General features: G+C 37.7%; 1 protein-coding gene across 2 annotated transcripts in view; it reads right to left on the reverse strand.

Moving 5' to 3' along the window:
* LOC107564091 (mannosyl-oligosaccharide 1,2-alpha-mannosidase IA) overlaps positions 1-12838 on the reverse strand; it is a 243987-nt gene that overhangs the window by 95382 nt on the left and 135767 nt on the right. For both annotated transcript variants that reach the window (XM_016249086.1, XM_016249085.1), the window contains exon 3: positions 6250-6365. In XM_016249086.1, the coding sequence (XP_016104572.1) occupies positions 6250-6365 (116 nt within the window). The remainder of the gene's footprint in view (positions 1-6249; positions 6366-12838) is intronic.

Genomic DNA, 12838 nt, shown 5'->3' on the forward strand with positions numbered 1-12838 from the left:
GATGAGCTTTGTAAAAATCAACGCGTTTCAGAAAGGCGGGGCATAGAGGAGAAACAATAATGTACAGTATGTGGAAAATAATGTGTTTTTTGAACCTTAAACCACATAAACACATTTCATTACATCAAAAACACAAAATAATGTTATTTTTAGCAACATCATATGACCCCCTTAAAAAATTAACTTTTGTGTTCCAGAGCTGAACAACACTATATTTCCCAGAATGCATAACCTCTGAAGAATTTCTCTGAATTACATTTCTATTTATTTTCCTGTCATTTCAATTCCCACATGAATTGAAAGCGAGCTGATTCTTCGAATCTAATTTTAGGATGACAGCCAGGACCAGTGAAGTGATGAGGAGCTCTGAGAGCAAACCGAGGAGCTTTATTTGCTTTGAATCAAACAGGGCTTCCATAGCAACAAGCTCCAGCTGTGAAAGAGAAGATAGAGGAGGAATTGAAGCCTGATGCAGACAATGACAGAATCCATCCACAGCCTGCAGGACTTCATTAATGCGTCTCTATTTGTTCTGCTGTGCTGGATTTGATCTGGAGACCAGCGGAGAGGAAGAGGGCCCTCATGTCTGCTGTGTTCACCTCAGACGCATTTCAGAAAATCAAAGAGATCTGAGGACAGAAGCTTCAGACAACAGAGAGAGAAAGAGCTCTGCTCACACTGATGCTGGGTCCTTCTAAAACAACACGACCGGAAAACATTCAAAAATGAATGGCTGTTTTCATCTGTTTTTGCTAGTGAATCGCTTGAACTGAATGATCGAAGTCACGAGCTTGAATCAATCGGAGCGCTTCCAGTGTAAATGATTCACTCAATTGATTTAGATTGTCTGCTCCTCTGCTTTTTCGTCTCTTCAGTCATGTTTACGCGACACTGTCAGTACTACTACTGGCTTAGCTCGCTAGTTTAGACATTGATTGAAATAATCGTTTTTGTGCTCGTAACACTCTCAGGTGCTGAGCGAAGTGTTGAGTCACCTCCAAAAAAAAGCGCCAGTCACGTTAACGAGCTGAAGATGCAGAGCCGATCGCTCCAAACGTTAATCAACTCTGTCATCGAGAGTCGCCAACGAGCGAGCGCGTTTCTCCGAAAGACTGAATAGGGCAATCAAATCAGACGCGGTAATAAGAAAATGCTTCTTGGAGAGCAGAAATGACCCTTTATGCTGAGATTGGCTGATTTGAGGGGAGCACCGCTGAATCACATCAGCAGCACAGAATAGAGCTAATCAGATTACCATCCCGCAGTATAAACACGGACATTAGGATTCTGGCTCTGTTTGCATTGGCTCCAACTCCAAAAAAAACCAAGTCATTCCCCTGAATAAATTCATTCTCCGACCTCAAGATAAACGCTCTCGACAGCATCCTGGCCGCTGGGCCTCACGCTGAAGCTAGGATTAACTCTCGATCGCTCATTCCAGCCCACGAGCAGTCATTCTGCTCACGGACGCCGGCTATTTGGAAGACAAATCTCACCGTCGTTCTACAAGATCCGTGCTGCATCACATTTGACTGGCTGGATCTGGAAAGTCCTTCATTCTTCCTCTCGTCTGACCCGATCGCAGCCCTCAATCTCGCCCCTCTTCACCTCCCAACGTCCGATATTCCCGTTGCGCAGATCCATCAAACATCTGACCACACACTTGGACTGCAGACTGAGTTCTACACACATATACATATTTATGAGCTACAAACGTCTCAGGGAAGCAGGAGAAACGTAACGAGCCACTTAAGAGTCTGATTGGTATCGGCGGAGGAGCGAAGGAAGAAACAGAAGAAGTGCTGAGGTGTGGATTTCTGCTGGGATTCTAATGCATGATGAGGGAAGTGTGAATATAAACTTCATTCATTCAAAACAAAGTTTTTAGCATTTTCCTGCATCATAAACAAGACACAACATCAGTTCAGCAAATAAGAAGTTTGTCAATTGCATTTCAGTTTCAGCACCACAATACATGAATAAATGAAAAACTAAATAATTTACACTATAGGCCTGTCTAAATTCACTAAATATTGTTTTAAGTTGTTATATGTTTCTCTGCAAAGGTAGATAGATAAATAAATATATACAACATTGTCTAAATTCACTAAATACACTAAATAATATTTAAAGTAGTTAGATTAAAAATGTCTCTGCAAAATAGATAAATAAATAAACTAAATGTACAAAATATTATGTATAAATCACTACTTATTTGAATAACATTTAAAGTAGTTTGTTCAAATATTCTCTACTAAGATATATGAATAAATAAAATAATAACAATGAATAATAAAATACATAAATAAACAATGTTTTGACAATATTATATATATAGATATATTTAAATAATATTTAAAGTAATAGTTACATTTTTCTTAAATTTTAATTCAATTTTAGTGAAATTAAATTCACAGTATTCTGCATAATTCACTAAACATATATACCAAATATTATTAAATAATATTTTTATAATATTTTAAGCAATTAGTTAAAATATTTTCCTCTGTAATGAATACATTAATAAACAAACAAATAAATACATTTGCACAATATTCTGTCAAAATTCACTAAACATATTAAAATATCTGAATCATATTTGATATCATATTTTTTCTCCATAAAGATAGACAGACAAATAAATAAAGAAATACACACACACAGTCAACATTTAGCAAACACACAAAAAATTAATTAGTTCAAATCTTTCCTTCTGTACAGATAGATAAATAAATGAACAAACAAATCAAATTAATAAATGTGCACAATATTCTGTCAGAATTCACTAAAAAACCCTGAAAACAGAAATAGTTTATCGTCTATTGGCGTATGTGTCATTAAACTTTGAACTGACACTAGGAGGCGCTAACTCCTGTTCAGTTAACCTGTTCGTCAAACGGTCACAGTTAAGGTCCAGTGCCCATCGACTGATTGACCCGGCTCTACACTTTTGATTTGTTGACTATAAGTCTCTTCCTCACTGATACAGACACATCGAGTGCCATCTTCTGCTGCGATTAGAGACTCTCTGGCATGGTTTCCCAGTCATAGAGCATGACGGTCGCGCACTGAAGTGCTCTGTTCTCCATCAGTGAGCAAATTGTCAGCTAAAGAGCGAAGACTGCGGCAGGAGATTGATTGAAAGCTGTGGGAGTGACGGATGAAGCTGGATCTCACAATGACAAAGTGTGCAGAGTAAATCTACTGTGTCTTCATGACAAACTCGCCATCAAACACCTTTACTCCTATTGAATTTCTTTGAATTGCAATTCAGAAAATTCCTCTTCCTGTTTTGAATTTTACACACTTACACACACACACACACACACACACACACACACACACACACACACACACACACACACACACACACACACACACACACACACACACACACACACACACACACATTTTAACACACACACACACACACACACACACACACACACAGAGTTGTGCAGTAATTAGATCTCTATGGCAGGACTGTGATGAATGTCCTGCAGGACCAGCAACAGGTTACATTTCATTAGTTTAACACAACTACAAAATAGGCCAGATATTATAAGCTGCTTCATGTTTAGCTACAATCTAAAGCCATTATAGGGTAAATTATAGGAATGAACATGAAATTAAATTAAATGAAATATCTATATTGTATATGTTTTATGTCTTTTTTGGGCTGTGGTAGAAGAACACTTACTTTCACAGACACTCAGAAAAGACCAATCAGAAGGCATCGTTCACACGCACCACTGACACGGCATTCAAAACAGCACTGGTGCCTTTAATGAACTGCCAAAAAAGCTTCAGGAAAGATCCAAGCAATTTGCCGCCTTGCATCAGAATGCAATAAGAGCGATGACAGGTTTAACAAGCCATTTTACACTGTCACAAATCTCAATATCAAGAGTGATGAAATTCAAACTTCTCGTCATCAAAGCAGAAAAGTGCAAATGCTACGACTGAACTAGATCAGCCTCTCTGACACAGCGAGCGCCCAATGTCAACGGCCTATTTCTATTTCTATAACGTAGCCAACTATTCCAGCTTTATTTTAACCACTCACTGAAAATAAAATAATTTCATTAACAAATATTATGAACTGACTGATATGAACTTTAGGGTTTCTTTTAGATTTGCAAGTAAGCTTCATTTAGCAACCACATAGCAACGCCCTAGCAACCACCATTCAGAACACCTAAGCAACAACTTAGCAACACCATAGCAACCATTCATAACCTCTAAGCAACCATTTAGCAACAACCTAGCAACTACCACAACATCCTATTATCCTAGCAACCATTCAGAACCTCTAAGAAACCACTTAGCAACAGCCTAGCAACTGCCCACAACATCTGTGTATCCTAGCAACACCCTAGCAACCATTCAGAACACTTAAAGTCCCCATGAATCAAAATTTACGTTTTTTGGGTGTTAGTATCAATACGTTAGTCTTAAGGTTATCTATAAGGCAGTGTGCTCCAAAACAGTGACAAAATTCGCATTTAGAAGATATAAGCATTCAAAACTTACAGTTCGTCACTTCCGCCAAAATGGCTCAATGTCATATCGTACTTCAGCTTCTTATCAAACTTTGTCCAATCAAATGCTCTCTAGAATCCATAGTGCCCCTACACTATAAAATAGACGCTGAAGCCGTGGCTGAAATCGGTCACTTTTTCTGTACAGTGAATGACACGTAATGCACTATATAGGGGACAGAGAACGATTCAAACAGTGTAAATATTCTTTCCATTGAGGAAAAAAAGAAGCCTAGTTTCACGCTGTGTCATGCTAACCACCGCACCGCACACACACTCTGCTCCGGCCCAGAGAAACGATAGCACGGAACGGATCACATGCGCGAGTCGGCGCAGACCACAAAATGTATTGGAACTATTTGAATTCTACACAGAACGCTATATTTTAAAGCAATATGGATGAGATTGTGGCTGGCATACCCTGTCAAATGCAGCTTTACGGAGCTCAACGGCTCTGAACGGCTCTAGCCCAAGCTGTGATATAAACAAAAGCTATTGGCTATTTTTTAAAGGGGCGGGGTTGCTTGATATGTCCCGCCCTGTCTTCCTGTTTCAGTTAAAATGACGTCAACACAGAGTAACGCTGCGTGTTTCTAAGCATTTCAGGGGACCTTTAAGCAAACCTTGCCAACAACCAAACAACTAACCACAATATTCTAGTATATTAGAAACACCCTAGCAACCATTCAGAACATCTATGCAACAGCCTAGCAACTACCACAATATCCTAGTATCCTAACAACACCCTAGCAACCATTCAGAACACCCAAGCAACAGCCTAGCAACTACCCACAACATTCCTGTATCCAAGCAACGCCCTAGCAACCTTTCAGAACATCTGAGCAAGAACCTAGCAAATACCCACTATATCCTTGTATTCTAGCTAGCATTAAGAACACATAAGCAATGGCATAGCAACTACCCACAACATCCTAGTATCCTAGCAACATCTAAGCAACCATTCAGAACACCCAAGCAACAGTCTAGCAACTACCCACAACATCCTTTTATCCTAGCAACCACCAAGAACACATAAGCAATGACATTGCAACTACCCACAACATCCTAGCAACCATTCAGAACACCTAAGCAACAGCCTAGCAACTACCCACAACATCCTTGTATCCTAGCAATGCCCTAGCAACCATTCAGAACACCTAAGCAACGGCATAGTCACTACCTACAACATCCTAGTAACCTAGCAACCATTCAGATATTCTAATCAACCACTTAGCAACATCCTAGCAACTAAAGACAACATCCTGGCATCATGACGGTAACTTTTGCAAAGGCTCTAGTTATAATCAAATTAAATCTAATGTAGTTTATCTTTACATTGCAATTCTCAGTTTGCCCTCAGAGCTGTCCATCAGTGAGTGAACGCTCTCTCTAATATCACAGGATGATTCGTAATATCACAAAATGTTTCTCTCCAGCTCATTCATTAAGTCCTGAACATGCTCTGAAAGATCTAGTCCAGTCAACACAAAGCCACAACGGAGGCCTTTCATCCACTCACGAGTGTTTGATCTGGACCAAAACGGTCTCAATTCCCAGGACTGGACGTTGGTTAAAAGAAACAATTGATTCTGGCGCAGCTCCGGGGATCAATAGAGGGCTTTTACACAAGTGCTTCAGACAGCATGAGATTCACAGCTAATTCAGAGCTGCTGATTCACAGAGAAACAACCCAACCGTGTTTGCTCACCGAGTTCAGGTCCAGGTTGTTTTGGACCCATTCCTTGGCTTCCTCATATTCCTCCATTAGACCCATGATGTACAGCGTGTCCAGAGAATCCACAATTGAAGCGCCTCTGAGTCCGCCTGCAAACACAACACACAATACAGGAGTTCTCAATTGGTTCTCAATGTAAAACAGATTTTACATTGGATGTCCCATCAAAGCGCTAGAGTTGTTTATCAGTCAAAAGTAAACAAGAATATCCTTACAATTAGACAATGTCTTGTGAAATGCAACATGCTAAATTATTAAAGTGCCCCTATTATGGATTTTTAAAAAATGACCTTTCATGCAGTGTGTAACACAGCTCTAAGTGAATGAAAACATCCTGCAAAGTCTAAAATCTGAAAGTGCACCGTGTATGAAGTTATTGTCTCTCAAAAGAAAGAGTCGACCCTAAATCATTGAAACGAGTCGTTTTTAAAACTAATCCCAAGCCGTTTCATGTTGACGTCAACATGAAACATTAGCATATTGCCTGCCCACTTGTTGGTCTTCTCGAGTTGGTCTGAATGAAAATGCAAATTCATTCTTTGCCACTAGGTGCCGCTTTTGGAGTGGTAAAATAGCAGTTTCCCTGGTAACGGCTGTACACAAAGCAGCACTGCGTTCACAAACGCTGCTTTATCAGGCATTACAGGCACGATGACTTTAAAATGAGACCAATCGGGCCAATCACTGCAGACTAGCGTCACGTAAAGGAGGAGTTTGGAAAAATTAATCGTTGAGCGAATCATTTGGAAGTCCTTGAGCAAATAAGATAAAAATAAATACATATTATACAAAATAAAATAAAATAAAATAAATACATACTTTTTTACCTTGCATGCATGTCAACCTGTTGTTGGGGCCTCCCAAAACCAAAATATGAACCTTTCATAACCCATAATAGGGGCACTTTAACATGAAAAACATGACCAGAAGTTGACAGACCTGTATAAACAACACTGGATTAAAAACAAAAAATTTAATTACGACTCATCTCACAATTCCGACTTTTTTCCTCAAAATTGCGAAATACAAACTTGCAATTGCGAGAAAAAGTCAGAATTGTTAATGGTTTAGAATAGTTTTACGGAATAGTTTATATCTCACAATTTTGAGAAAAAAATATTTTCTATCATGCAAAAAGTCTGAATTGTGAGTTAAGTCGCCATTACATTTTTTTTATTTTATTAAGTGGTGGAAACGGGGTTCCATATGAACACATGCCGCAAACATTAGATTTTGTATTAGTATTAGCCATATTGTTAATGTTGTTTGGGATTAGAGATTAAATTATATATACATATACTGTATATATATCACTAGTAATAGTGGTTAAATGGATCGTAGTTGATCCGTGATCCATACGGACCAAGCCCCACGGTTCGGCACACATGTGATCCGCGGATTAATTGCAAAATTTAACCATAATAGAGTATAAGTTTATCATTTGTTCGTATTTACTCAAGCAAGCGAATTTTAAACAATCCCAGAGAGAAAAGGTGAAAGGGAACTCGATTAGTTGCTCGCGCGCTGTTCTCTTCGCGCACAGCCGCACGCACACGCGTTTCAGACGGTGCGCGAACACTGAACTGAATCCTCCTCTGAATCCTCTGAACAGACACATACACATAAAATTATGACAAATACGCATCTCAACAATTATTCAGGTAAACGCAGTCAGTTATGTCTCAAGTGAATGAAAACAGCTGAGAAAGAAATCGGATGTGATGTGTATCATTATATCGGACCTGTGCATCAGGTCTTAAAGGGACAGCGGCCTATAAATACGGCTGCTGTCATTAATGATCATCAAACAACAAAACAGCTGCGATTAAAATCTATATTTAATTTATACAGTGAACACTATGCAGTGTTATTTTCCCTAATTATTACATTTCTGTATTTGAATACTACCAACCTTATTTGTAACATATTCTGTTGTATTTATCGATTTGTTCTTATTTTTACTGGCTGTTCTCTTGTCTCGGCATTACAGGCACGATGACTTTAAAATGAGACCAATCGGGCCAATCACTGCAGACTAGCGTCACGTAAAGGAGGAGTTTGGAAAAATTAATCGTTGAGCGAATCATTTGGAAGTCCTTGAGCAAATAAGATAAAAATAAATACATATTATACAAAATAAAATAAAATAAAATAAATACATACTTTTTTACCTTGCATGCATGTCAACCTGTTGTTGGGGCCTCCCAAAACCAAAATATGAACCTTTCATAACCCATAATAGGGGCACTTTAACATGAAAAACATGACCAGAAGTTGACAGACCTGTATAAACAACACTGGATTAAAAACAAAAAATTTAATTACGACTCATCTCACAATTCCGACTTTTTTCCTCAAAATTGCGAAATACAAACTTGCAATTGCGAGAAAAAGTCAGAATTGTTAATGGTTTAGAATAGTTTTACGGAATAGTTTATATCTCACAATTTTGAGAAAAAAATATTTTCTATCATGCAAAAAGTCTGAATTGTGAGTTAAGTCGCCATTACATTTTTTTTATTTTATTAAGTGGTGGAAACGGGGTTCCATATGAACACATGCCGCAAACATTAGATTTTGTATTAGTATTAGCCATATTGTTAATGTTGTTTGGGATTAGAGATTAAATTATATATACATATACTGTATATATATCACTAGTAATAGTGGTTAAATGGATCGTAGTTGATCCGTGATCCATACGGACCAAGCCCCACGGTTCGGCACACATGTGATCCGCGGATTAATTGCAAAATTTAACCATAATAGAGTATAAGTTTATCATTTGTTCGTATTTACTCAAGCAAGCGAATTTTAAACAATCCCAGAGAGAAAAGGTGAAAGGGAACTCGATTAGTTGCTCGCGCGCTGTTCTCTTCGCGCACAGCCGCACGCACACGCGTTTCAGACGGTGCGCGAACACTGAACTGAATCCTCCTCTGAATCCTCTGAACAGACACATACACATAAAATTATGACAAATACGCATCTCAACAATTATTCAGGTAAACGCAGTCAGTTATGTCTCAAGTGAATGAAAACAGCTGAGAAAGAAATCGGATGTGATGTGTATCATTATATCGGACCTGTGCATCAGGTCTTAAAGGGACAGCGGCCTATAAATACGGCTGCTGTCATTAATGATCATCAAACAACAAAACAGCTGCGATTCGGCACACATGTGATCCGCGGATTAATTGCAAAATTTAACCATAATAGAGTATAAGTTTATCATTTGTTCGTATTTACTCAAGCAAGCGAATTTTAAACAATCCCAGAGAGAAAAGGTGAAAGGGAACTCGATTAGTTGCTCGCGCGCTGTTCTCTTCGCGCACAGCCGCACGCACACGCGTTTCAGACGGTGCGCGAACACTGAACTGAATCCTCCTCTGAATCCTCTGAACAGACACATACACATAAAATTATGACAAATACGCATCTCAACAATTATTCAGGTAAACGCAGTCAGTTATGTCTCAAGTGAATGAAAACAGCTGAGAAAGAAATCGGATGTGATGTGTATCATTATATCGGACCTGTGCATCAGGTCTTAAAGGGACAGCGGCCTATAAATACGGCTGCTGTCATTAATGATCATCAAACAACAAAACAGCTGCGATTAAAATCTATATTTAATTTATACAGTGAACACTATGCAGTGTTATTTTCCCTAATTATTACATTTCTGTATTTGAATACTACCAACCTTATTTGTAACATATTCTGTTGTATTTATCGATTTGTTCTTATTTTTACTGGCTGTTCTCTTGTCTCTTTAATCATGTTTAAACGTTCTTAGTTAATCTAGTAGTATTTGCTGTGGTATCAAAGAAGTACTTCGCTTTAAGTAATAAATGGAAAGCAAGTTAAATTGAAATATTTTTCTTTTCTTGCTGATCCGATGGGTCAAAAACCGTAATGTGATCCGAACCGTGAGATTTGTGATCCGTTGAACCACTAACTAGTAAGGTTAGTTCACTAGTATTCTATTCCAAATTGAACCAGTTAATCTCTAAAATCATCTCTATGAAAATAAGCCACAGATCTCACTAACAGTCCACTGACATCAGATGATATCAGCTGATAAATATATACTTTGTTTAAAAAGAAAATAAATTAACACCAGAAAAGAAAAGAAAAGCACACACTAAAACACTAAAAACTAAATGAAAGTCAATTTTAGGCATTATAATACAAAGCAGGGATTCCAAAACTTTTTGTCAGTCGTAACCCTTCAACCTAAAATATCTTCTTAAAGCTCCTCTTAGATTTTACATTAATATTTCAATAATTAATATGGGTTAATGGTCAGTAAATCAATAAAATATTTCAGTTTTTATATTGTTTTGTTTAGCTTTTCATGCTAAAATTGTTTATATATTTGTCAATTTTTATGACTTAAGGGTGTACTTTTTTTAAGAAATTAGCTAAATTCATTTTTATGCACACAAATGCACAATAATCGTTTTAATGAATGCATGCACACAGCAACAAAATCAACATGTGCTCTTAAAAGGACAGCACTCTTCAACATACAGTGCTTTTAAAGGGTTAAATCACTGCCTAATCTACCACTATCCCTTTAAAGTAAGTGCTAGATGATCTAAATATTAAAATAGGCCAAATAAAACATAACTAATATGGTTCTGACATGACATATGCACTTTTTTTCAACTTTGCATTGAAGTTCCACATCGTTTCAGTTTGTGCAATCGAGCTACAAGAACGCTGCATTGCAACTTTACATCTCTATTTATTGAAGTTGAGATGTTGCACAATGTTAAACTGACCCTTCATTGTGGCAGAAGCTGCAGAAACTAAACAAAAGCAGCAAATAAGAGCTGACGTGACCGTGCACGAGTCTCGAACAGCAAAACATCCCGTCCCTTATTCCCTCGTCTCACACGCCGAGCCCCACAACTCCAGAGCTTTAGCTGCATTTCATTTGAAGTTATTAAATTCACTTCACATCCCTAATGAAAAATATTCAGAGGCTTTCATTTAATTCACTCGACCTTAAATGAGATCGCTCGGGCTTCACCCCCTTTTAATGTAGAAAATGTGCACAAAAACAAGCTCTTTATTGCTTCAGGAAAGTGCAGGGAGGTAGTCGGCCCCTCGGAGCACACAAAACGCATATTACATGTACAGTAGATACACGACGCTGACAAACGCTGAAATATTTCATTCGTCCAATGGGAACAAATGAGGCAATAAAAACGATGCGTTTCAACCTCAAAATGTACACAGCATATCGAATCCCAAAATCCCTGCCGCTGCACATTTAATGAGCATTTCAATTAGGAGCTTAAGAACTGTGAAAAAGAAATGAAAAACCCACACCCACAGGCCACAGCCTTTCCCATGACCTCCCTAGAAATACTGCGAGAGGGTTTGAAGAAACGGGTGCGAATGAGACGTAGCGTAACGCGAGCCCTGGGCATCATGTGATAATGTGATGCAACTGTGAGCAATGCTGCATATTACACGCTGATATCAAGCGATCCTGCACAAAAACACCGGCACAAACCAGTGTGTGCACAAAACCAGGTCTAAAAGTGTGGGAATAACGGCAAATAACAAATAACAGATGAAAATACTCTGAAATCCTTGGGGCTCCTGCAGGTAAATACAGCGTTTCAGATGTTACGTCAGTTTGGATGCATATGAAAAACATCTCTGCCCGCACAAATAACGAAGGAAGCGTGGTGTGATAAGCACATAAACCTCGTATCACGATCTTCTACTGCACAGAGCATCAATATGGGTTTGTGTGACCCACGGTGTGAAAACAGCCATAAAATCATAGAACTGCTTGCATTGTTTTATATTAGCAATGCATTTGAGGTCCTGAGGTATGTGTGATATCAGAAGTAATTTTTTAGTTAGACAGCTTGAACATCTTTGAGATTATCATTCTTTCCATTCAAAGCATGTGTTGTGTTTTACTTCTTTATAAAGTCACACACCAACTGGTGACTCAATCCAAAGCCAATTTTACTCGCAGTTGGCAAGTGTTCATTCTGGACCCAGTTCACAACTGTGTTTGTAAATGTTTATTAAGTGTAAAATATTCAGTGTAAATCAGCAGAATTATGTGCAAAAACTATTTTATCAATCTGTTCTATAGATTAACAGATTCATTTTAAAAATTAAAAGTGAAAATGCATTGAAAATCAGGTACAGAAATGTGGAAACATTGATGAAATACATTTTTAAAAATGTACATTTTGAATGTAAACAAGCAGAATTATGTGCAAAATCTATTTTATAAATTTGTTCTATAATTAACAGATTAATTTAAAACAATAAAAGTGCAAAGGCACTAAAAATCAGGCAATGCAATGTGGAAAAAATTACAAAATGCATTTAAAACAAGTAAATATTCAATGTAAACGAGCAGAATTATGTGCAAAATAATTTTTTATAAATCTGTTTATAAATTAACAAATTAATTTAAAAGAATAAAAGTACAAAGGCACTAAAAATCAGGTACAGCAATGTGAAAAAAAGACAAAATACATTTAAAAATGTATGTATTCAATGTAAACAAGCAGAATTA

This window comes from Sinocyclocheilus grahami, unplaced genomic scaffold, assembly GCF_001515645.1.
Source record: "Sinocyclocheilus grahami isolate Dianchi unplaced genomic scaffold, SAMN03320097.WGS_v1.1 scaffold910.1, whole genome shotgun sequence".
Lineage (NCBI taxonomy): Eukaryota > Metazoa > Chordata > Actinopteri > Cypriniformes > Cyprinidae > Sinocyclocheilus > Sinocyclocheilus grahami.